Genomic DNA, 26,236 nt, shown 5'->3' with positions numbered 1-26,236 from the left:
ATATTATCAGATATACGTATGCGTCAAATAATGAGCTTTTACAACTTGTAATTTAGTTTCGCCGCTTCATTAACATGACGACAATCGATCTGACAACTCATAGTAGAACTTATTAATACTGTCGTATACCGCCTTTAATAATTGATGCATTTAACGATAAGCTTTTAGAATTTATATTTTAGATTCGCTTCATTTAAGAAAACGCTTCAAGTACTTTTACGCAAGATTAGTTGCAACTTTTGCGCGAATTTTCTGGGTTTAACAACGAAAAACATAAATAACGCGTGTTTTACGTAACAAAAGCAACAAAATTGCCGATACTTTTCACCAACATAAAAACAAAGAAGTACTGTACTCCGTAACTTTTACCTATTATTTCAAAATTCGCATATAAGTTCGTCGAATATGCATTTTTATGTAGTGTGAATATTGTTATATTGGAAAATGGGGTACATTTCTACAAGCAACCTCTAAACGCATTTGACGTAAATGACAACATAGAACGGTCGATGCGTAGTAAAATGGACATCCGAATGACAAATGAGTCATTTACTCCTACTGTCATAAATGAATGCGTATAAGTAGTCTTTTTAGCTTAAATTTCTAACAAATAAAAGTGAAACATTAAAATCAAGAAATAAAACATAAAATTTAAAAAAAGCACCCTATAATACTAAAATATTTTGTAATTATTTTTGACACAAAATCAAACTTTACTTCTTTGAAGAAAAATGAGATATTAAAAAGGAGAAAATCACACTCATTTCAGCATTTGAGGATGTCGACATATAATGAATACACACCCGAAAATTATCTCCACAAGATATGGTAATACATAATGTCATTTAAATCGAAAAATATATAAAATAGAATGAAGAAAAGTAACTCTGACAACATAAATATATACTACGTAGTAGTTGATTAATAGTAGCAGGTATATGACGTTTTTAAATGATATTAGTTACTTTTTTTTACAACGATAAACCGAAACTAAAAAAAAAAAGTCACTTACACTACAAATTCCTAATTGTAAAAACAATAAAATACAGATTTGATGTTATTTGTTTTGGTCATTTGTTTACTTATTCCATTTATAGATATTTTAGTCATTTGTTTACTTTTCTATATTATGAATACTTGTTAAGAGTAATTTGATGATTCAAACAATTTATTGTGCATTTGTCGCTTAATAACAACACCCATAAACGGTCTTTTCCATTTTCTTGATATTTGTTGTAAAACCAAAGATAAACAAATGAGAGAGACGGAGAGTAAATGTTTATATAACAAGCATACTTCTTGTCAGCTCTAGTTGAAGCTTTACTTTATAAACAAGACCAGAGTTCAAATCCTACCAAGAGATTATTTTTTGGGGAAAAAAAATGCAAAATCAAACTGTTGAGTTTATGGATTCAAGTACCTAAGAGGGGGAGGGGGTGAATTAGGTACTCTTTTTAAAAATTTAACTTCAACTTTATTGGATTAAAGTGAGTTAAGTGAACAAAAGAGATTTGAGGATACTTTGAATAATATTGAAAGATTGAACAAGTATCACGATGAATGTTTGCTGAAGTATGAAAGCAACAATCGTTCTGACTGTATCTATTTGTCTCAGTTTGTGGAATATTACTGCAGACCAAATGCGACAGTATGATGAACTGTTACTTCTATGTTTAAGCGAAACAAAACAAACAAACAAAGTAAAAAGGCAGCGGAAATAAGATAAGCACTTGAACACGAGATTTTTGAATTGGTTCGGCAAGAAACTCAAGTGCCTACGTCCAATCTACCATTTTATTACTTTCCTTTAGTGATCTACTCCGAAAACTAAAAGACCCTTGTAATAAAAGACGCCAACCTACTCCGGTTGCAAAGCTAGTACAAGAACTACTCCGTTCTAGACAAGCTAACTCGCAATCTACTCCGATTGCCAAGAGTTAAAGAACTACTCCGTTCTAGAACTCAACAACTCACAACCTACTCCGGTTGTCAAGAGTTAAAGACTACTCCGTCCTAAACTCTACTAACACACTTAAAATGTAAAGGATCAAGTTTCCACTAACACATTCTTAACAAAGAATAGAGGTGGACAACTTTTACAAGATCAACACTTTTAAGCAAGAGAGTTTAGTATAGAAAAGCAACAGTGGCCACGACTGTAGAAACTGAAAGACACTTGAAGACTTTTAAAAGGATTTTGCAAAAGACACGATTTTTAATCTTTAAAAACACTTTGCAAAACATGAAAGAATTAATTCAGAAAGTCTTGGGGATTTAATGAGGAGGATGCACGGTTTATATAGAGGAGGTGAGTGAAGGGGTTGCTAGGGTTTTGAAGGGTCAAAGACCTCACATGTGAAGGACAATAGCAACCACCTAATAACTTGCACCAAAAAGGAGTCTTTTGCAAAGGAAGGAATAGAGAAAGAAGGTTTGAAAGACAACCTTAAATGCTCATGCAATTTCAGAAAACAAAGGATGTGAGACAAGTCACATGATGACAAGTTAACACAAATATGGCAAAAAGCAACTTTTGTTTTCTTAAAAACCAAAGGATTGAATTTGCATAAAGAGGAAACATTTTGAATAATTCAAACCACTCTTTATTGGATACTACCTCCTTAATAAAAATCTGATTTTTATCTTTGTAAAATGATAATCACGTGAAAGCTTTTGAAAGATAAAAGGGACTTCAAGTTTCTTGAGTTGTGGCATAATCCAAACAATTTGTTTTGCGTGTAAAAGCAATGATCGTCTGGATTTCAATTTCTATTACTCTAATATACTTAACTTTCTCACTTGTACATTAGATGACACACGACTAATTACAAAGGGATTAATAACAACTTCAACACTTCTTAATCCAAGCTTGATTACATCATTAATCCTGAAAAGGTAAACTAAGATAACACAAATCAAATGGGCATGTTATCATCAACATAAGGAACCCAACACAAACATTCTTTTAGTAAAAAAAAAAGAAAAAACTCTGTACCCTCCCTCAAGTAAAATCCTATATCCACCCCTATTAGATTGTGATCATTTTTATTAGTGCGGCCTTTTATATTATAGATAATTAGATACCCATTTTATTGCTTTTGCATGTCATTTTTACATCAAACTTTAATTAATCTTCCAGTAAATTTATCAGAAACTCTTTCGCAAGAGATTCATGTCTAGGGTGGGCAACATTCGGTCTAGACCGAAAAAATGGACCGGTTTGGACCGGAATTTTTCCGATCTCCGGTCCACCATTTTTTAGGATTTCGAATTTCCGGTCTGGTCCGGTCTTGGATTGAAAAGACCTGAATTACTTTTATTTTATTTTTTTCCTTGAAATATTAATTAAAAATACATTGAAGGCATACTTAACCCGGTCCAATCGGTCCAGATTTATGGACCGGAATTTGAAAAAGTGGGTATGAAAAATTAATCCCGGTCTAAGATCGAAAATTTTCAGGTCCGATACCGGTCCGGAATTTTTATAATCCGATCCTAGATTTTAGACGATTCTGGTTTCAGTTCGGTCTAATTTTGGACAGATACCCAGCCCTATTTATGTCACTAAGTTATTGAGAGTCGGTACTCGAAAAGTAACTCGGACAAAAGGAGACACGGGACTACAAGGCAAGCCACACCCACACGGTCACAAAAATGAGACCTCACACGAGTCACACACCTTACCCCTTTTACCCTTTTACCCTTTACCCCCTCTTATATATAAGCCCACCTGTCCCCTGAACAAACCTTCTTACAACTTCAACAAAATTCCTCACAAAATCAGCAAAATCAAAGCAACAAATCATCATGTGTGGTGGTGCAATTCTTTCAACTTACAGACCAGAAATTCCATCTAACAAATCTGATGTTAATTTTCTTTGGCCAAATCCTAAAAATGGTGATTTGGGTATCAAAAACACTAATTGTTCTAAGCTTTTGAGATCCATCAATGGTGGTGGTGTTCTTGATGATGATGAAGCTGCTGATAATTTTAAATTTGAGGCTGATTTTCTTGAGTTTAAAGATGATGTCTCTGATGTTTCTGATGTTGATGATAAGGTTTTGGTTAAGCCCTCTTTTCAACCAAAGATCAACTCTTTTGCTCCTTTCTCCAATGGTATACTCATCCTTCTTCTTTAATTTTTTTTTGTTTCGGGTTACTCCCTCCGTCCCAGTCATTTGTTTAATTGTTTATTCTTTGTTAGACGTACTTTAATCAAATGTAAACAAATGATTTAGACAATAGGAATACTTGTTTGTTTTTTTGAGTACTCCGTCTGTCCCAGTCATTTGTTTATCTTTTAATCAAAAGTAAAAAAATGATTCCGTCCTGGTCATTTGTTTATCTTTTTATAATTTGTCATGTATTCTCAAAAGTAAACAAATGATTTGGGCGGAAATTAAAGGTGTTGATTAATTATTATTTCTATGGAATAAAGTTATGATCTTTATGGTTAATTGAAGTAAATTTGTTGTGATTGTTTATGTTTATGTTAGGTTGAAGAACAAAGTTGTGATCTTTATGTTTGATTTCATAAGCCCTTTAATTCCATCTTCCCCAAATTTATTAATTAAATTTGCAAACTTAAATGGGATGATTTTATGTTTAATTTTCCCTTTAATTATCAATTTATTTATTAATTATTTTTGTAAACTTAAAATGGGATGATTTAGTATTTAATTTTCCATTTTAGTTATCAATTTATTTGATCTTTGAATTTGTGATTTTCATTGAATTTTTGGGTTGTCATTGTCCATTACTTTTACAAGGACATGAAATTCATTTGACTAGCTTCTTATTTTGTCTTAGATTATTTTCTTTCCTTCTTGTTAATGGTCAATTAACCTAACAAGGGTAGAAAATTAGTTTATGTGGATTTTTTTAGTCAATTTTTACTAGTACATGTAATTTTTTTAGTCAATTTTTACTAATGATTTTATTCATTCAATTATTCATCCTACCATTGAAAAATATTACTCCCTCATTCCCGGTCAATTGTTGTCCTTCGGTTTTGGCACAAAAATCAAGGAAAGAGGAGGGGGCCAATTATAAAATGACAAGTAGACCAAATTGGGTGCGAATGATCAAATTGATCATCAAATACAATTCTAAAATAGAAAGGACTAGAATTGACTGAGTCACCCCAAAATGGAATAGAACAACAAATGACCGGGACGGAGGGAGTAGGTGATTTTTGTTAGTTTTAGGTGGGTGGGTGGGTAGGTCCATCTTGATATATGAAAAATCCCTTGAATTTTATTTGACACTTTTTTTTTTCTCTTCTGAATTGTTGGTTAATCTATGTATTCAAATCCAAGAATACACGGAAAAGTGTTAATTTGCGGTTGTTCACAGCTAGCATTTTTCTATTTTTCACGTCTCGTTTAACAAGTTTATTTCCGTAAATAATTCAGAGTACAAGAGTTTTGCAAGGCTCTTATATCATCGAGGGGGAAAGTCATGATATGGTGTTGATTATAGGGGAGTGATAACATTAACATATGTGAGTGTAGGATAAAAAGAACTTGAATTTCCGAGGACGTAATCCAGTGGTACAAGCAATTTAGGAATGGCGTTATGTGTAAACTGGTTATATTACTTTACTGTTTCTAATGTGGATTTGTGATATGGTGATTTCTATTGTACTTTCTTGGTCCGTTCTAATCGTTGGTTGTTCCTTCTCCTGGAATTACATTTGTAGTTGAGGCGTTGAGCCATGCATATGATTTACTATAATTGATTTCTGAAATGGATGTTAACGTTCGATGTTGGAAGTCGTTGGAAATAGGAGTTAAATTTCGGAAAAGTTCCTCTTGACGATCATGTTTGTGTTGGCCTTTTTGGCACACCATCTTCTGATTTATTTCGTATATCATAGAAAAATTTACAAGGATTTATGCCACATGAATTTAGCACATTCTTGCTCGATGATAAAAGAAAATCTTTCTAAGCGAATGACTTTATTCTCATCTGCTAGCGTGAGTTGCCAACTTTTCAGTGAAATTAGTTACTTTCGATGCCAATTTTTAATCTGTTAGCTTATCTTTTCTGTTTCTGTCTGCAAAGAATTGAAGCCCACAGAGGTCAATGCCCAAGCTGACAAACCATCCACCCGAAAGAGAAAGAATCAGTACCGTGGTATCCGACAACGTCCTTGGGGCAAGTGGGCCGCTGAAATCCGTGATCCGAGCAAAGGAGTCCGCGTTTGGCTAGGAACATTCAACACCGCTGAAGAAGCTGCCAGAGCTTATGATGCTGAAGCACGGAGGATCCGTGGTAAGAAGGCCAAGGTTAACTTTCCTGAGGAATCTTCGGCATCTTCTGCTCGGCGTACTGTCAAAGTCGGGTCTCAGAAGTCTGCTTCCAGAACAAACCCGAGTGCTACCCCTTATGCTGTGCCTGTGATCCAAAACTCCAATGTCATGACCAATTCTGACGGTCACTTCTTCAACAACTCGTCTTTTGTGGAAGAGAAACCCCAGACTCTGACAGTCCCTTCTGATGGAAATAGTAATTCTTTTGAATGTCCCAAAACCCCTGAAATCTTATCATTTCTCGCGGCTGCCCTCGAAAATGAAAATGAAGAAACCCGAGTTCTGGAAAATGGAAACACAAACAAGAAACTGAAATCAAACTCAGGAAATGCTGTTCCTGTTGAGGGTAATTCTGGAAAAGGCCTGCCAGAAGAGCTGTCAGATGTTGGTTTTGAGTTCCAGTCGAACTTCTTAGAGATACCTGCCCTGGATGAGAATTGGGCATTGGATACTTTCCTTGCCGGAGATAATACCCAGGATGGCATGAACCTGATCGATCTTTGGAGCTTTGACGATTTCCCCAGCATGACTGAGGGAGTCTTCTGAGCTACTCGGGATTACCTTGGCTGGCAATTTTGTAAATAAGAGAACATGTTAGTTTCTGTTATCCGACACCTCATCTTCGTATTTCAGTAGTTTTCAGTGATTGAGTCTGCTTGTTTGGTTTTCAGGGTCATCTGTTCGTGAGGCGGTGTCAGAAACAACTTATCATTCAGATGGAGTCATGTGGGGGTATATAGGTAAATTCTAGGTCGTCGACTTTCGTTCTGTGTTTCGAAGCCTTATATTTTCTGTATGTATTTACCATGCAGCAATGCTGACTTGAACTCCTGTGCTTTTAAGAGTTTTATTTTTCGAGTTGTTACTCTTTGAACAATCTATCTTTGTTTTATGTAGTACTATCTTGTTTATGTTTCCTGGTATATGGTTCCCTGCATTCGACCTTGTTCTTATGAGAGAGTAATTCCTGAGACTAAAACCGTCTTTTCCTTCCACATTTGCTATGGCGGAGTCCAGGCTCCAGAGAAAATTGAAAAACCTCCCTGGACGACAAAATAATGTCGAAATTTTTTTTGACATTTTGAACTGAGATATTGACCGATTTCAAATATTTCTCTTTTTCTTACTTTTGGATGTTGAATGTCGGTCAATTAGTTTTGGATTCGACTAGTAAATTGACCGCCTTGAGTAAGAATTAGTACTGTCGATTAGTTTTGGATTCGACTAGTAAATTGTCTAATGATATTTGTCGATCTTGAGTAGGAATTAGGACTCGTCAATTAGTTTTGGATTCGAGTAGTAAATCGTCCAATGATATTTGTCGTTCCGTCTCAATTATGGAAGCTAATTATGACATGGTCCTTGTCATTCATTGCTTGTCCAAAAATATATTTGTCATGGTCGATGGGTTGGATTTTCTTGTGTATGAATATCGTCGTCAGTTGTGACCACATTCACACACACTACTGTTGAAGAATAGGGTTGATAAACACATGGAACCTATTTTTTGTTTTGTCCGTAAACTGGGACGTCCACCGTCAACAATATTGTATAATCCTCTCGCTGCGTGTGCTCTCACGAAGACATGGAACCTATTGGTACCAAAATAGAATTTGTGTGATCTACGAAGTAAAAAACGCAATCGTCACTCTTTTATGTAGGCTTTTGCACCGTAGTGTAGGCTCGTTGCGAAGTAGGCAAGTATAGTTGATTCGTTAGACTCGACTCTTAGTGTCGACCAGCATAGGCAATAGAAACAATTTCTATGTTCCCTAGGCTGATTATGGTTAGGGCTGGTCAAACATGTGGGCTGGCCCAAGGTAGGGTCGGACTAGGCTTTGTGAACCCGGACACGGCCTAGTGGGAGGGACAGGCCGAGACGGGCCTTCAAAGGCTATACTCGGAATTGGTGTGAGAGCAGGTTAAGGCGGTTCGGGGTTGAGGATAGGTCGAGGGCGACATTTACTCGACATGGGGCCCGACCCTAGTTTTTGACATGTTGGGCCGGGCAAGACACGGGTTGGGCTGGCTTGTTAATAACAACCCGATGGGCGGGCCGGGTCGGCCTGAACGTTTGACCACGCCTACTTTTTTTTTTTTTTTTTTTTTGCCGAGGGAACCCGCAGCCGCTACTTTCGGTGCGCACTGGGTAAACCCTCGGGTATATGTGATAACCTGCAAACCACGTATACCAGGTAAGCCATCCGAGAGTGACAGACTCGAAGTCTATAAGATATGGACTCAGGCAAAAAATGCTCCACAAAATTGATCCTGATAATTTTACCAAAGTTTTAACCACTAAACTCCATCCTTACGGGCCTACTTATGAGATATTTGACCTTTACTAATGTTGAAAAATGTAGGAAAGTCCTTCCTCACTAATTGGAGACAAATTAACCGGCTTAAAAATCAAGTAGTTGTTGATTTAGTCTCGTACCAATTAATCTAAGTGCTCGAAGTATTCGGGAATTATAATCATTTGAAAGTTATAATAAAAAAAATCAGTACGTCTTGCTTCAGACGAGCCTTTTTGGTCTGAAATAATAAGATGGATTTTGTAACCATTTTACAGTTAAATGTGACCACTATTGAAAAACCAGTTACCATAAGTTGTAACACTGCCTATACCATTGTGATTACATTTAACTATAAAATGATCACTTATGTCCATCTGAAAAATAAGACGAAATGTGTCCATCTGAAACAAGAATTAGTGAAAATCTATAGATTTGTAACTTGTAAGGCTAATAAGCATAAGTTACAACTTACAATCACTAAATGAAGGTGGTGGGACAAGAGAAGCTTCAAGAGAAAGTATGATTAAAGCAAAGGCTTTTGGAGCTCCACTACTAACATTTAGGCTTTTTGATTGACGGGCAATATTGTGACAACTGATGTAAAAGACTACCATTCCACAATCAGTAAAGACGGGTACTATCCGTCTTAAGTTTAAGACGGGTCAAATATATAAAAATCACATGATAAGTTGCTTAGAAAATGTTTTTAGTTATGTCTTTATTATCACCATGTAGTAGTATCTGACCTGTTTTAAGATTTAAGACGTATACTTCGTGTTACGCAAGACTTTATCGTTGTTTTATTTTATTTTTTAATAAAGTTGCTTGTTATAGACACAAGATTACTATTGTTTCATTCTTTCCGCTTATTTCAATTCCACTTTTATCAATTCACATTTTACCTAACTACTATTCGTTTTCATTTTTTTTTTAAAGGAAATCACTTGATGGATTTGGATGCTAACGTGTTTACTGTTTACACTTAAGAATAACACTTTATATCATTTGTACCTTGAGCTTAGTGGTTAAGAGTCACGGACTCTTGTTTAAACACTGATACTCCATCAACCCTTAAGAATAACACTTTATCAGCTAATTAAGCGAAAAACAAAATACAAACATTCGTAATTGTACTCTTAAAATAAATTAGCTTCGTAACTACTTTTCCGCTAAGATCATGATTTCTTGAGAGTGATATTCATTTCACTCAATAATTATGAGAAATCGGCTTATAAGAGACTAACTGAAAGCGAAATTATATTTCTTTGATTTCTACTTTTGAGAGATTCACATTCAAAGTATATTTAGCTTGTCATTTTCAGTTGTTTCATACTTTCATATCATGGCACGATCACTCCACATCATATGCAAGATTTCACGAATCGAATATGTTTCGATAATCCACTCCAAAATCAAAAGACAATCACAATTGATATGCTTTTATTTTTATTGATTTATTTCGTTTTTATAATTAATTCACTAAAATATTATGCCATTCTTTGTGGTTTTTTTTATTTATAAAAAATGATCGGGACGGAGGGATTATGGAGTATATATGGGGTTATTAAATTCTTTGGAACAACTTTCGTGCTCTACTTCCATCCGGCTTTTCCCATGTACTTTAATAATTCTTATTATAGACTTACAAGTTTAGACCAATTGATCGAGTTGACTAATGAAATAAGATAGTATTAATTACTGAATGGACTTGACTATTGTTTATGTGGACCCTAATACTTAGAAGTTAAAACTATTAAGAAATTATTTTTATCTTTTTGTTTTTGTTACTTCATAATTAATTTTTGTTACAAAATCAACTATTCTTTTTTTTTTTTTACATTACTTGAATCGATTGTAATTTGTAAGTCATCACAAACTTGTGACTGACCATTAAAAGTAAGACTTTGTGCAAAATCTATACTTCATATGTTAGGAGACCACGCGTGGCGCGCCTATCTTCTCAAAGCAACAGAACCATAATCAACAAAATAAATGTAAAAGTAAATAACAACAATAATAATTAACTAGTGAATTTGTTTTTGGTTAATTACCTCATAAAACACTTATAGACAAAGGTCAAATCCATCGACCAAATCAATCAAACATCTACTATAAGGATAGAACCAACCAACATGCCTTATATATAAGGTCAAATCCACCAACCAAATAATACAACCAAATAAGATTATTATTAGACCATCTCATATGAGAAATAGTGTTAATTAACAGTAACATTAAAAGTACGACAATTACCTGGATGAAAAAAAAATGTTTCTCGCAGTTGTTATACAACCACCTATGACCTACTCAAGATAAGAACACTCACATTCTCCTAAAAAATAAATATATATAAGTAGTTTTAATCAAAATATCATACCGCTATTGTAAATTAAAATTGATAATCAATGTAATATTATAAACTCGTATAAAAAGGTTAGAATTAATACCATGAAAATATTAGAAGGGATAGTTTAACAACTCTCTTCGTTTATGGTCTATACTCTCATCTCCTAATCTCCTATTATTAGCTATATATATACCCGATTTTCCTAATTAGTGTAATGATCCATAATATTATGAAGAACTACTAGTTTTATGCTCGCGTTGTTTGATTAATCAAATTTAGCTATTATATATTACAATGCTGTTAAATTCGGATAATCTAGTTAAGTCACGTTATGAACACCAATGCACCATTTTTATAATTTTACCAACTAAACTAATTCAGCTACAAGACTTAAAATCCAATCATTAATTAATTTATCATAGTTTTATATTCTATTTTGAGAAGGGTACATTTTCTATTTTATTTTTGATGGTGCTCAAGGAGGTCAAACACTAAACTCTTTTACTTTAAATGCGTGCATCTTACAATTTTCATTCTCATGATTCTCTCTAATGTGCTCTCTTTCGGCAACCCATACTTTCCAATCTTTCTATACATAGTTTTTCATATTTCATCTCTTTGTTGACCAAGAAAAATTAAAGAGCCTTTAAAATACTCCATTTCACGTGTCTGATCACACATTATTAAGTTCGACCTTTATTAAAGAAATCACTTACGTTCAACTTACGAAAGTTGAACACGAACTCGGAAAGTAGCTAATCATACCGAGTTTAAAATACTCTTATAAGAGTTAACTTAAGTGTTAAGAGCTATTTTACTATTGTTAGGTGCAAACTCTTGTCCCACATCGGTAGAATAAAGATGAAACCTCATCTTTATTAGTGTCTATAAAATATAATAGTACGAGGCATTTTGGGAAGGAGCCCAAGAGTAAATCCGTGAGGGCTTGGCCTAAAGCGGACAATATTGTACTATTATGGGTTGTGGACACAGATGCAGCAGAGGCCCAACACGGGATATTCACGCTTCCGCACAACAAGTGGTATCAGAGCCCAAGGTTCGTTGTACACTGTAAGGCATGGAACTCCTAGCTCGGGGCGAGTCCTTGAGCAGACCCGGTCCAGGGTTAAATGGATAAAAGGCGTCATAGGTCTTGTGGGACAAAAGACCATTTGTGTACTAGAACTGTTGATCAGGTGGACCCTTATCAGATTGGGTATCAGATTGGGTGCCACAGGTCTGGTGGGTCCTTTCCAGGTTGGATGCCAAAGACCGTTTGTGTTCTAGGACTTCTGAAGTGACGGACCCGGTCCAGGGTATATTGGATGCAGAGGATGTTCGATATGCATGTGTAGAGGTCAAGGTCCGAGTCAAGATGATGGTCCTTGGTTTGACGGGAGGATTGTTAGGGTGCAAACCCATGTCCCACATCGGTAGAATAAAGATGAAAGATCATCTTTATAAGTGTCCAGAAAATATAATAGTACGAGGCCTTATTTTTATTTTTATTATACAAACTTAAATATTTGATGGAAGATCATCTGATGCCACGTTCTCCTCCTGGCGTGCCACCAATGCCCTGGTGATGTGATGGATTTATTTTTATTATACAAACTTAAATATTTGAGGCAATTAAATTTCTAAAAATTATTACTCCGGAAATATGAAGAATGAAAAGATAGTTTATTGAAGACAATCGGATCGTTCAGGTCAGATTTTGGGGGGTCATGTCGGATTTGGGTCATAATAGGGGTCATGACTACTTCCGAGTCGAGTTCATGTTGCTTATGAGTCGTCGGGTTAGTCGTCCCAATTCTTAGCTTGGGTTCACGCCAGGCCGGGTTCGAGTCATTGTCAAATTGGGTCGTTTAGATAGACTTGTCAGGTAGGGTCGGGTTGGGTTTGGGTCGGGTCGGGTCATAACGAGGCTCATTTATGGTCGAGTCATTATCTGGTTGGGGTCTTGGGGAATTATGATAATTTATCGGGTCTAGTCGAGTTTGGGGCGAGCTTTGCTTGGTTTCTCACATCAGGTTATTATTCCATCAATTTTTTTCTCGTTATTTTATTTACCAGTTTGAGTTAAGTTATGGTCATTAATCAGCGACTTTATAGGGTTAGTTAATTTTAAACGCTTTATAAAAGTCGTCCATAATGTCAGGTTTATTTTGGTATTTATCATCTTGACTTTTCATTTATGGCGGAAATATATTTCGAGTTAAAGATCGAGTTATTTTTTCGACTCGGGACAACTTTCGGTTTATTAGCTTTATAGGGTCAATTTATGGCTATCATTTAGGTCGAGTAATCTGTTAGACTGAGTCGATAGATCAGGTGAGGTGAGGTCAAAGCATGTATCAGGTCGATTCGGGTAGGGGATGAGTCAGCTCTGTTTCACGCCAGCCTTAATCGGGTTTTGCAAGTCATAGATCATTATAAGATCGAGTCTAGTCGACTTCGATTTATTGGACTATACGACGGATATCCTTAGCCGTTACACGAAGATTGCGCATATCAAGCAAATCACGCAACATATATTTCATTCAAGGAATGAAATTGTTTCCCAGTTTAGCTTGCACATATTATATTCATATTTAGATTATTCTTTCTCGTAATCGCTTGCATATTTAGTATAAATAGGTTGATTGTATACCCTGTTGAAACACAATTCAATAATAAGAACATTCATTCATCATCTATCAATTGTCTCTCGTCTAACATGGTATCAAAGAGCTAGGTTTCCTGCCGGCTTTCTTTTCGAAAATTGTTTTTTAATTTTTTATTCTCCGATGATGAATACCGATAATCAAGTTGTCGATACTACCAAACCACCATCTTATTCCCTTATTCACATTGAAAACACGGGAACGAATATCACCAATATCTCGTTAGACGGGACTAATTACGACGAATGGTCTCGCTCCTTTTATTTAGCCTTCATTACGAAAGGCAAAGAAGGGTATATCGACGGAACTATTAAACAACCCCCCGCTACTGATGCCACGTTCTCCTCCTGGCGTGCCACCAATGCCCTGGTGATGTGATGGATTTTCAACTCCATCATACCCGCTGTTCGACGCCAAATTTCAACCTGAACCGAGGCTTCTCAAATCTGGACCGATATGCAAACTCGGTTCAATCAGGGCAACGATCCTAGAATTTATCAGTTGGAGGCGTATCTACTTGCTTGTCGTCAAGGCCCGACGGAATCTTTGATGGCGTACTATGGTCGCCTAATTACTTTATGGGACGATCTGCTTCAATACGATCCTTTTCCATTGTGCTCATGTAACCCATGTCACTGTGACTGGGTTACAATGATGGATACCCGGCGGCAGAAGAAGCGGGCTCGAAATTTCTTACTCGGTCTCGATGTAAGGTTTGATAACGCTCGCTCTTAAATACTCGGTATCACCCCTTTTCTGATCTCAATATTATTTATAATCGTTTGTTACAAGAGGAAGGTATTCGTAATTTAACTCGAACTATTAATGAGCCCAATTCCGATGTTATGGCGTTTGCCTCTCGTGCCTATAATCAACCTCAACCATCAACTGGGGGACGCGAAAACCAGAATAAGGGAGGGCGGGATTCCCAAAACCACAATGGCTCTGCCCCCGTCACTGAGAATCGACCCTTTTGCATCGCATGTAAATGACTGTCATCACTTTAATCTCGTTCATTGTGATCTTTTGAGGCTCATATTCCGAAAACGGGTCATGTGGGTCTCGATATTTTTTAACTCTAGTCGATGATTTTTCCCGATCCACTTGGGTTTATCTTTTACGACATAAAAGTGATACTCAACAAACTTTAATAAATTTTTTCGCTATAATGGAGCACCAATTTCACAAGAAAATTAAAATTTTACGTAGCGATAATGGCTCGGAATTTACAAGTCTTACTCATTTTTTAATACCAATGGCATCATTTTTCAAACCTCCAATGTCGACACACCCCAACAAAACGGGCGGGTTGAGAGCAAACATCGACACATTCTTAATGTTGCTCGTGCTCTCCTGTTTCAAGCCAACTTACCTATTTTCTTTTGGGGCGAGTGTGTCCTAAGTGCCGTTCATTTAATCAATCGAACCCCGACCCCTCTCCTTCAAAACTCCTTACGAAATGCTTTTTAACAAAATTCCACCGATGGAAAATCTTTGTGTCTTTGGTTGTCTCTGTTATGCGAAAAATATAAATCGTTCCCATGACAAGTTTGCATCCCGCAGTTGTAAATGCATTTTCATTGGATACCCGTTTGGAAAAAAAGGGTTGGCGTCTCTACGATTTAGACACGGGGACTTAATTTGCATCCCGTGATGTGGTCTTTATTAAAAACACCTTCCCTTACAAAAATCTTGACTCTCACGATGACAATGGTCATACATCTTCTTTCATATCCGACGACTTTACACCCGTGGACCAACTCATCCTCATCCAACAACCCCATGATCAGCTCACCCCTAACTCGAACTCACCCTCTACCACTCCCTCAACCTCCGACACAACCACCTCGACCTCTCCCTCATCACCACAACCAAAGACTGCCACTGACCATCCCACGACCAACACCTCTACCGACCCACCTATCTTGGGTCGAGGTCATCGTTTGAAAATACCGAACTCGAACTTAAAGGATTTTGTTCAACCCAAGACACGTCCCTCATCTCACTATCTCACTTCATCATCATCGTCTTCAGGTACGAGGTTTCCAATCATTAAATTTGTTAATAGTTCAAAATTTTCTCCTAACCATCAAATTTTCTTGTCGGACGTGACTAACCACCACGAGCCTAGATCGTTTAATGATGCTATGCAGGTACCCGAATGGAGGGAAGCTATGCGACTCGAGATTGACGCTCTTGAGCAAAACAAAACTTGGTCTCTTGAGTTTTTTCCTCACGGTAAAAAGACAATCGGCTCCAAATGGGTATACAAGATCAAATATAATGCCGATAGAACAATCGAACGATATAAAGCTCGCTTAGTAGTCATGCGAATTGCCAAGTCGAAGGTGTGGATTACAACGAAATGTTTGCTCCAACCGTCAAGCTTGTGACAGTTCGTACTCTAATCGCTATTGCTGCCGCTAAAGGATGGACTCTCCATCAAATGGATGTTCATAATGCCTTCCTTCATGGTGACTTACTCGAAGAAGTCTATATACGTCCCCCTCCAGGCTTCACCTCGGCCAATAATGGTCAAGTTTGTCGCCTACGAAAATCTCTTTACGGCCCGAAAGAGGCTCCATGGTGTTGGTATGCGAAATTGGCTTCCGCGCTGCTCAAATATGGCTTCCGACAATGTCCATACGATCACTCTTTATTCTCTATGAACACTGCCAATTTATGTCGACGGCCTCGTTGTTTGTGGAAATAATTCCGCCATGATCAGCGAGTTCAAAGGGTATCTCAGTTCTTGCTTCAAAATGAAGGATCTCGGGTTGCCTAAATATTTCCTTGGAATCGAAATTGCAAGAAATACAACCGGGATATTAGTCTCTCAACGAAAATACTCCCTCGACATCTTACACGAAACGGGTCTGCTCGGGGTTAAGCCGGTCTCCATCCCGATCGAACCTAATCACAAATTGGGCTCATCCACCGCTACTATCTTAAATGATCCACAACCATACCGCCGCCTTGTGGGACGATTGGTTTATTTAACAATAAGTCGTCCGAATATTCTTTACTCGGTTCACATCTTGTCTCAATTTATGAATACTCCGACAAAGGATCACTGGAATGTCGCCCTTCAAGTGGTCAAGTACCTTAAAAACTCGCCAGGCCAAGGTCTTCTCTTTTGGTCTGACAGTATCTTACACTCAATGCCTATTGCGATGCGGATTACGCGGCTTGTCCCGATACCCGACGCTCGATAACTGCCTACATTACCTTCCTCGGGTTTTCTCCCATCTCATGGAAAATTAAGAAGCAAGCCACCGTCTCTCTATCTTCCACGAAATCAGAATATCGAGCTATGGCACACACCACCTGTGAACTTAAATGGCTTAAAGGGCTCTTGCACTTTCTTGGCATTTATCAATCAAAGCCCATAATGTTACATTGCGACAACCAATCCGCGCTTCACATTGCTCGAAATCCGGTCTTCCACGAACGCACAAAGCATATTGATATTGATTGTCACTTTGTACGGGAGCAATCAAATCGGGCACTATTGTCCCTTCCTATGTCCATACCAAGCTTCAACTCGCAGACATACTCACTAAAGTCCTTGGACGTGCTACTTTCTACGAATTGCTTTCCAAGTTGGGCGTTTCGGACCTACACACTCCAACTTGAGGCGTGAGGGGGGGGGGGGGGGTATTGGACTATACAACCGATATCACTAGCCGTTACACGAAGATTGCGCATATCAAGCAAATCACGCAACATATATGTCATTCAAGGAATAAAATTGTTTCCGAGTTTAGCTTGCACATATTATGTTCATATTTAGATGATTCTTTCCCGTAAATATCACTTGCATATTTAGTATAAATAGGTTAATTGTATACCCTGTTAAAACACAATTCAATAATAAGAACATTCATTCATCATCTACCAATTATCTCTCGTCTAACACGATTTGCAATATTTTCAAATCATACTAAATTGAGTTTGCTGGGATTGAAGTTGGATCATTCGAGTCAGGTCAGACTTCCAAGGTCTAAGCTATATGTGGCCATGTGGGTCAACAATCTCAACTACAAGTCTACAAGTAAATGATATATCTACAAGCACAAGCACGATATATAAGAGGAGCAATATTATTAATAAGCACTAGCTGGACCCCTTGGAATAGCAAGCAAAATAAAATCAAAGGGCCATGAAATTGGAATACCACATATTATCTTCACTTTGTGTCTTAATAATTTCATACATTTCATACACTTCTTGCCTCAATTTACCCAATCATCATCATCATTCTAAGCATAACCCTCCATGCACCTTCTTCATCTTTGGTGATTCCATATTAGATGTTGGCAATAACAATTATATCAACACTTCTACTCTTGACCAAGCTAACTTCTGGCCTTATGGTATCAACTTCTTGCCCGTTCCGACCGGTCGATTCTCCGATGGCCGTCTCATTTCCGACTTCATTGGTACGCACTTCCCTACTACTATATTCTTGTTCATTCCCATTTATATTATCCTCGTTTTTTTTTGTTATAAAGGGAGCCAAGAGGCTATTTTGATGCTGATGAGGTTCAAACCCAGGTCATGAATATGACCGCTCATGACTTTAACACCTTAGCTAGTTGACATCTCTATGTATTGTCTCTGGAAGAAAAAGGGCAATATAAGTGAGATAACGGAATAAAGTATATGATTTAATGATTTTCTATCTTATTTTTTCGATTTAGAGGGATTGTAAATAATGAAATTCTTGTTCGATAACCAAGGGGGAAGAAGATAAGTTAAAACGATGACTTAAACAAATTAAGCTTAATGTTATTCATCAGAAATTTGTTTGTCGATAGATGAAAATATTACTCCGTAGTTAATTTTGTCATTTATTATAATTAAAAAGTCGATTTAAATTATGCGTTAAATTATGTTAATGCAATTTTTTCGGGTAAGTAGGGTGGACCGTTGACTAAAATATTTTTACAAAAAAGATTATGATACATTATTCAACATTTGTGTAATAATAATGTGCACCTTTTGGCATCTTTGACATTCTTAGCGGAACGTGCGCATCTTCCGTTGATTCCACCGTATCTTCAGCCGGGTTTACACCAATTTTCTCATGGAGTTAACTTTGCATCGGCCGGAGCTGGTGCCCTCGTCGAAACTTTTCGACATTCGGTATGTATGATTATCACAAATTCTCATTATAAATGGACACTATTCGTTTAAAACTGTAGACGGATAGTAACCCTCTCACAAAATGCAAGTGGAAGAGCAACCCACCCACTTGTATTTTGTGAAAGGGCCGCTATCCGTATAGTGTCCGTCTACAATGAGACGGATTGTATGATTATTTATGTTTAATGCAACAAACTATATAATTACAATTATAGACGAAAGTTTTTGAGATATTGATTAAGGAGTAGATGTTTACGACTTTATCGCCTCAAATGTTTATGACGATATCAGGGTTAAGAAAGTCACATGTACGCTCCCAGACTTTACATGATTAAAGAGTATACATATAAGATTAATGTTATGTAGCTTTCACGTATCTTAACGGATCATTTGACATGTAATTTAATTCATACTATATATATACTTGTTGATGACTAATTTATAAGCAACAAAGTTCGTGCATGCATAATAACACATTTTTTTTTTTTTTTTTTTTTTTTTTTAAGTATCTTTATTTTAAGACAGGTGGTATGCTGGTATCCGTCTTAAGTTAACACAGATAAAATGTCACCATTTTACAATAAAATGTAAACTTTTCTTTTATATCATCAGCGGTTTATTACAAAACGGCGACAATATTAGTTACAATCTCTTTTTATTATAAACTGGTGATATTATTTTCGTATAAGTTAAAACTGTTTGAAATGAGAATTTACGTTTATTTTATATTTATAGGTTATTGACCTTCATATGCAAGTAAGAAATTACAAGGAAGTGGCAAAATGGTACAAAGACAAGTATGGAGATGTGAAAGCAAGAAAAATATTGAGGAATGGTGTTTACTTGTTTAGTATTGGCACAAATGATTACATGAGCCTATATCTTACCAATTCTACTCTTTCAACTATTTACACCAAACCTCAATATGTTTCTATGGTCATCACCAACATCACCTCTGTGGTCACTGTGAGTTTTACTTATATTCTTCAAATTATCGACATTTAAATAATATTTTGATTGCTGCATAATTATCATTTATTTACCTTTTTTTTTTTGATAAGAAGTAATCTTTAATAATAAAATGTTATAACTGAAGTTCTTATTTTTTAACACACAAAAAAAAAAAAAAGAAAAAACTAAACTGATGATAACATTTATGAGAAAATATTTACATTTTATCATAAAATTGTCACATATTTGTCTGTTTTATTTCAGACGGAAAATATTCTCTGAAACAAGAATTTGCAAAAAATATCTAATATGTATATTCCCTTGTTTTTCTATGTGATTATTTTCATTTTTTAAAAGTCGATTATACTTTCATAAATTCGTATGTACCCATTATATGATGTACACTCATCTATTATTATACTCTAATGAGATACCTATGACCACATAGATCTGATAAATCAACTGATAAGGGGTTGTTTGAGCTTAAACAGTTTCGAACTCAAGATTATGTGTATGTAGACATGCAATAATAAATAAATAATAAAATGATAAAAGTAAGAATAAAAAAGAATAAAAGGATGATATTTAATCAAGTTGGTAAACTTGCCTAATACGTCCATAAAAATGGGCTCACCATTATATAAAGCCTGTGGATTGACAGGCAGTGGAACTGGTCCATTACCTAATAAGTCTGATATACTTAGGCATTCATTTCTGAACCTTACGGCCCATCTATTAATGGGTCCTGCTATACGTCGTCGACAATTTACTAATTATCGTCGACAATTAATGTAAATTTCCAAATTTGCCCTCCATAACATAACTCCATTTCCGTCTCACTAAAATGCAATTTCCGTCTCACTAAAACACAAGTCAATTTCCGTCTCACTAAAATCTTTCAAACAAAAAAAAAAAGACGGTTTTTCAAAAAAAAAAAAAAGCGGGATTTGTAATTAACAACATGAACGAGAACTTAGCGATTATCGATTACCGCACCAAAAATTAATCTAAGTCAGAAAATGATTTTTTTTTCAAAAAAAAAAAAAAAAAAAAAAAAAAAAAAAAAAAAAATCCGGACGAAAAACATTTTCGTCCAGACCAAGGTCCGGACAAAGAAATTTTTCGTCTAGACCATGGTCCAGACAAAAATATTTTTCGTCCAGACGAAAAATATTTTCGTCCGGAAAAAAAAAAAAATTTTTTTTTAAAAAAAAAAAAATTTAAAAAAAAAAAAAAAAAAATTTTTCCGGACGAAAATATTTTTCGTCTGGACCTGGGTTTGGACGAAAATATTTTCCGTCTGGACTTGGGTCTGGACGAAAAATTTCTTTGTCCGGACCTTGGTCTGGACGAAAAATTTCTTCATCCAGGCCCTTTTTCAACAATATTTTTTTTTTTAAAATTATTAATTTCCGTCTTAAATTAGTTTTGGGTGCATGGATCGATAATCGCTAACTAAAATAAGTTTCAATAAATTAAAAAATTAAAATAAAACGAACTATCCCCGAACGGGGTTTATTAGTAATTATTAATTTTTTTTTTACGAAAACAAAACAAGACGGAAAAAATATAAGGGGGAGTGTGAGGGAGGGGTAGTTTTGGAAGTTCATTAAAATTGTCGACGATAATTAGTAAATTGTCGACGACCTTTAGCAGGCAGGCTATTAATACCTATATGAGTCTATCACATCGAGGCACCCACTCGACTCCCAATTATTGCTTCTTTAACTCAACTCTTGCCTTCACATTTGTTTGCCCACGTGTTATACGTATTGGCGGATTTAGGAGGCTAGTACGGACGCTCGTTCCTACTCGTTAAGAAAAAGTTGAAAGTTTTAGTTGAAATTCCAAAACAATTCAGGGCGTTACCGCATTAGTCGTTATGTCATTACCTGTTCTTCCTCACTGAGATGTTTAGCCCACATAAGTGTAAATTCCACCAGTGGTACTTACACGGAACATGATCAATTGTGCCGCCAGGTGATAATGATTCTAGTTACCACCCTCTTATATCATGTAGGGACTAGGGGAAATTAGAATAATGGATATACATAAAACAGGTGAGAGAGTGATACCAAGACTCGGTATACTTGGTGATCAGTGATGGAGTCAGAATTTATTGTTAAGAGATCGAAAAATTTCAACGAGGACGAACAAGTAATGTCATAAACGAAACTCGAAAAAAGCCCAAAAATCTAACTAAAATCTTTGAAAGATTTCATTTTTCAGCGGGGACGAGCGCGCCTGCTATCCCTCCTCGCTCCACCATTACTGGTGGCACCCTATCGTTCTTCAAAAAGATACATGATTCCTCCAAGGAAGCTAAGATCAAAGAAAAACCATTGCACAATACAATAGTCTTATGCCAGGATTTGAACCCGTGACCGAATCGGTCACACTGGCTCTAATACCATGATAGATGAACCATCCTAACCAAAACCTTAAGGTGATAGTTGAGGCCCAACCATTATATTTATCCCTATTAAGGCATAGTCTAAAGTCGGTAGTTCAACCAACCAGCGACTTCGCCTTAAGCAACACCGTGAAACATCCAAGGAAGATACATGATTCCTCCAAGGAAGCTTTGGGCGAACGCGCCTGCTATCCCCCCCTCGCTTCACCACTACTGGTGGCGCCCTATCATTCTTCAAAAAGATACATGATTCCTCCAAGGAAGCTTTGGACCTCACTCGAGTACCCGTTGGGCTCGAAGAGTGGTTAGTGCACAAGCCCTCTCATACCATGTGCTGAATTTCCACTTCATGAGTTATTTGAGGCTGCCAGGATTTGAATCCGTGACCTTCGGTCACACTGACTCTTATACCATGATAGATGAACCATCTCAACCAAAACCTTAAGGTAATGATTGAGGCCCAACCATTATATTTATCCCTATTAAGGCATAGTCTAAAGTCGGTAGTTCAACCAGCGACTTCGCCTTAAGCAACACCGTGAAACATCCATCGATTATCAATAAATGTTTCGGAAATTAATATAGATACTTGAAAATAATAATATATATTGATTTTGCAGGAGATATACAAGATAGGAGGAAGAAAATTTGGATTCTTGAATGTGCCAGCAATTGGATGTGCTCCATCCCTTAGATTAATTGCTAATGCAAATGGTGAATGTTTAAAGGATGTTGTCACATACACAAACCTACATAATGAAGCCATCTTCCAAGCCTTGCAACAACTTACTAACAAATTACCTGGATTCAAGTTTTCACTCTATGATTTCTACACTAGTACTCTCCAAAGAATCAAACACCCTTCTAAATACGGTAATTATATCACTCGTATGATCTAACATGGTTCTGTGTCCCTGTCATTTTCATTTTCTAACATTGTTTTACGCTGGATAGGGCTGAATTGAACTGAACTGAGCTGAAATTAAGCCAGAAAAAACAGGGCCTAGTATAATACAGTTTACTTATCATAGTTTGATTTACGGTTGTATAATTTGATAAAATGATTGGTGAACAGGGTACAAGGAGGCGAAGACAGCATGTTGCGGAACAGGGAAGTACAGAGGAGTGTTAAGCTGTGGAGGAAAACGAATAGTAAAGCAGTACGAATTATGCAAAAATATCGACGAACATCTATTTTGGGATTCAATTCACTTCACTCAGAAAACTTATATGCAAATTGCAAATGAGATGTGGAATAACACCAATTATGTTCATGCTTCTCATGGTTCTTATACTATCAAGGATCTCTTTTACTTAAGATGACATCGTCACAAAAGTCATTACCAATCTACAAAAGGTGGATCGCTATTGAAATACTTACAAGATTTGCAACCGCGACTTTCTTAGACATTGCTACAAAAGTTAAGCATTTGTTACACCTTTTTTTCTTCGAATTATTGAACACAAATGTAGATTTATGTATACTTGACAAATCATTCTTGAATTGAATATATATGAGTTGAATGTATAATTGTATACCCTGTTTGAATTGACAAACAGCAGAAGCAGATTCATGATATCAGATAACGTTAGCAGAATACGATTAACAGATTTCAGTAGCAGGTTTGACTATCAAACAAATCAGCAGAATTAGAAAAGGTTGTTTGGTAATTAGCAATTAAAATGGTTTCATAGCAGCATATTCAAAAACAGTAAATTCCGACCAATATGCTATCAGAATACGCCGTTTAACAAACATATGAAAATAGTAGATTGCTTGGTCAAACTACTAGTTATGTCGGAATCTACTAATTTCGCTCAATATGATGTTTACCAAACTAGGCCTAAGTCACATCATATTCATCGTAATCACATACAATGTACACCGGATTTACCTATAGTAAAGTCCGGTTTAAAGAGCTCGGATAACAATCAGTCAAGGATTCAGCAAAATGATACTAACAAGATTTGAATCCTGGTCATAAAATGTGTGTATGTGAGCAGTCCAAACAATATAATCAAATTCAGTATTCTTCCACAATTCCACTTACCAAAAGTGCTAAAACAGAAAGCATCATATTTTGATTGGAATACTTAAAAAACATTTCAAAGTATTCCAACTCGAATCCGAACAAAATCAAATGAGGAAAAATCCCCATCATACTATGAAAGAACAACATATTGTTGAGGACTTGAGGTATAGCACAAATAGGCCCACTAATAATTGCAACACTTGTATTACTTCTATTATTTTCATGAGAACCGAAATACAGAAAAACAACAACAATATCCTAGTGCCTCTACCAAATCCCCGCTCTGACGGAAAAAAGACGAGTCAGATGTACCCAACAAAACCAAATAACAAACAAATGCAAATATTACAATTACATGAACGCACAAACGTTATTATTTCATAACAAAAACACAATTTTGACAATCACTAAAAAAAAAGCAAATGGTTAAGACGAAGGTATCGTGTCTATAGATCACGGGTTTAGAAAAATAAAAAAAGATCACTTTTTAGCAAAGGCGTCCTCAAGCTTAGAAGCCTCAAGATCAGCAGCCTTCTTAAGCAAATTACCATCAAGCCCTTCTTCAAGGGCCATACTTATAGGCGACTCGCCCAACCCATCCGCGATCGCCAACATAATCTTCTTCATCTCGACTCGAAACTCATCAAGATCGACAGTCCCCGATCCATCGATATCAAACCTATCAAATATCGAGTCATAAAGGGACGTGAGCTGGGCCGGGGTCGGCCCAGCTACATCGTCCCCAAAATGAGACTCCATGAGTCTCATTGACTCGAAAGCCTTGCGAAGCTCGGACCTCGATAGCGTTCCGTTGCTATCGAGGTCCAGCGTCGCGAAACTTTCGTCGACGCTTTTGTTGAATTGGGTTTCGTCTTCCACGAAGGATCGAACCGTTGATCCGTCTATTATAACTACTCCCATGATTATAATTTTTTTTTTTTTTTTGAATGTTTGTTGGAATTTTTGTTGAGGAAATTATGAGGGGATGAGGATGTGAAAATTTGTATGCCTTTCAAGTTTCAATCGGTGGGGGTTGTTTTAATGTTGTGGTGATCTCTTTTTGTGTGATTTACGTATTTTTAAATTGTGGTAATATGATATTTTATTAAAAAAAGTTGTATTATTATACTCCAATCCAATCCAAAATATCTACTCACTTTTTAAAGTTAACCTTGTTAAATTTTGACATCAATTATATTTATTCAAATTTTTATAATTTAAACGTAAAATTGACATATTTACACGTTTGTTATAAAAAAAGTTTCGGAAAATTATAATTTCGACAAAAAAAATAATATATAAATGAAGAAAAATGTGGTCAAAGTGTCGTCTTATAGACCGTAAAATGTCAAATGGGTAATTTAAATTGGATTGGAGGGAGTATTAAGTCATCAAGAGACCGTCCTATAACAAAAATCGGGTAGAATATGAGAGAATATGAGATATGTTCAATCGTGGTTGTTGCTGGACCGACATAGGCAATCACTCCCCTTAAAAAATTTTGACCCATGACTCATATGACTTTCTCTAGCCCACATAATAATAATAATATGTAGAGGTTGTCATGGGCCAGTTCCGTGCCGGGCCGAGCTAACCTGGGGGTGGGCGGGACTTGGCTAGGCGGACCCAAAACGGCCTAGGGTAGGGGAGGGTGAACACGGGTCAGGTTGGGCTTGATTGAGGTGACCTGAAATCGGCACGGTCCGGGTAAGGGCGCGGGTTTAGGCTAGTCGAATTAGATTTCTTCGATTCAAGCTCGGGCCCTAGGTTTTGGCGAGTTAGGCCGGGCTAGTCACGGGTTACGTTGGCCGAGTAACAATCGGCCCGAGGGACGGGCAAGGTCAGCCCTAATGTTAGACCATGGCTACCACATATACCGTAACTTTTTTATTTTCTTAACTTTTTCCTGTATAGTAGGTTTTTTGTTCTTTATACGAAGTATTATTCTTTTGTATTTGAAAGGGTTATGCTAAATTCAACACACAAAATACTACTCCCTCTGTCCCGGTCATTTATTGTCCTTTTCCATTTTGGGGTGTCTCAGTCATTTGTTGTCCTTTCTATTT

The 26,236-nt window shown here is 36.5% G+C and overlaps 3 protein-coding genes across 3 annotated transcripts; 2 read left to right on the top strand and 1 right to left on the bottom strand.

Annotated features, from left to right (window-relative positions):
• Positions 1 to 3,741: 3,741 nt before the first annotated feature.
• LOC141591741 (ethylene-responsive transcription factor RAP2-12-like) lies at positions 3,742 to 7,226 on the top strand. Its single transcript, XM_074412177.1, has 3 exons — positions 3,742 to 4,117; positions 6,068 to 6,908; positions 6,987 to 7,226. The coding sequence occupies exons 1-2, from the start codon at positions 3,808 to 3,810 to the stop codon at positions 6,859 to 6,861; spliced, it is 1,104 nt and encodes a 367-aa protein (XP_074268278.1). The 5' UTR covers positions 3,742 to 3,807; the 3' UTR covers positions 6,862 to 6,908; positions 6,987 to 7,226.
• A 10,500-nt stretch (positions 7,227 to 17,726) lies between these two features.
• LOC141591740 (GDSL esterase/lipase 5) lies at positions 17,727 to 23,680 on the top strand. Its single transcript, XM_074412175.1, has 5 exons — positions 17,727 to 18,067; positions 18,652 to 18,773; positions 19,509 to 19,739; positions 22,758 to 23,010; positions 23,213 to 23,680. Exons 1-5 carry the CDS (start codon positions 17,788 to 17,790, stop codon positions 23,458 to 23,460), a joined length of 1,134 nt encoding a protein of 377 aa, XP_074268276.1. The 5' UTR covers positions 17,727 to 17,787; the 3' UTR covers positions 23,461 to 23,680.
• A 678-nt stretch (positions 23,681 to 24,358) lies between these two features.
• Positions 24,359 to 25,268, bottom strand: LOC141591739 (uncharacterized). The gene has a single exon (XM_074412174.1). It carries the CDS (start codon positions 25,089 to 25,091, stop codon positions 24,651 to 24,653), a length of 441 nt encoding a protein of 146 aa, XP_074268275.1. The 5' UTR covers positions 25,092 to 25,268; the 3' UTR covers positions 24,359 to 24,650.
• Positions 25,269 to 26,236: the final 968 nt, after the last annotated feature.

This window comes from Silene latifolia, chromosome 7, assembly GCF_048544455.1.
Source record: "Silene latifolia isolate original U9 population chromosome 7, ASM4854445v1, whole genome shotgun sequence".
In the NCBI taxonomy this organism is placed as follows: Eukaryota; Viridiplantae; Streptophyta; class Magnoliopsida; order Caryophyllales; family Caryophyllaceae; genus Silene; species Silene latifolia.
Note: the sequence above shows the minus strand (reverse complement) of the source record. Positions and strands in the feature narration are given on the sequence as shown.

Coding starts and splice junctions, on each gene's coding strand:
- LOC141591741 (XM_074412177.1), top strand. CDS start 3,808: ATGTGTGGTGGTGCAATTCTTTCAACTTACAGACCAGAAATTCCATCT. Junction 4,118..6,067: donor TTTTGCTCCTTTCTCCAATG/GTATACTCATCC, acceptor CTGTCTGCAAAG/AATTGAAGCCCACAGAGGTC.
- LOC141591740 (XM_074412175.1), top strand. CDS start 17,788: ATGAAATTGGAATACCACATATTATCTTCACTTTGTGTCTTAATAATT. Junction 18,068..18,651: donor TCTCATTTCCGACTTCATTG/GTACGCACTTCC, acceptor TGACATTCTTAG/CGGAACGTGCGCATCTTCCG. Junction 23,011..23,212: donor CAAACACCCTTCTAAATACG/GTAATTATATCA, acceptor ATTGGTGAACAG/GGTACAAGGAGGCGAAGACA.
- LOC141591739 (XM_074412174.1), bottom strand. CDS start 25,091: ATGGGAGTAGTTATAATAGACGGATCAACGGTTCGATCCTTCGTGGAA.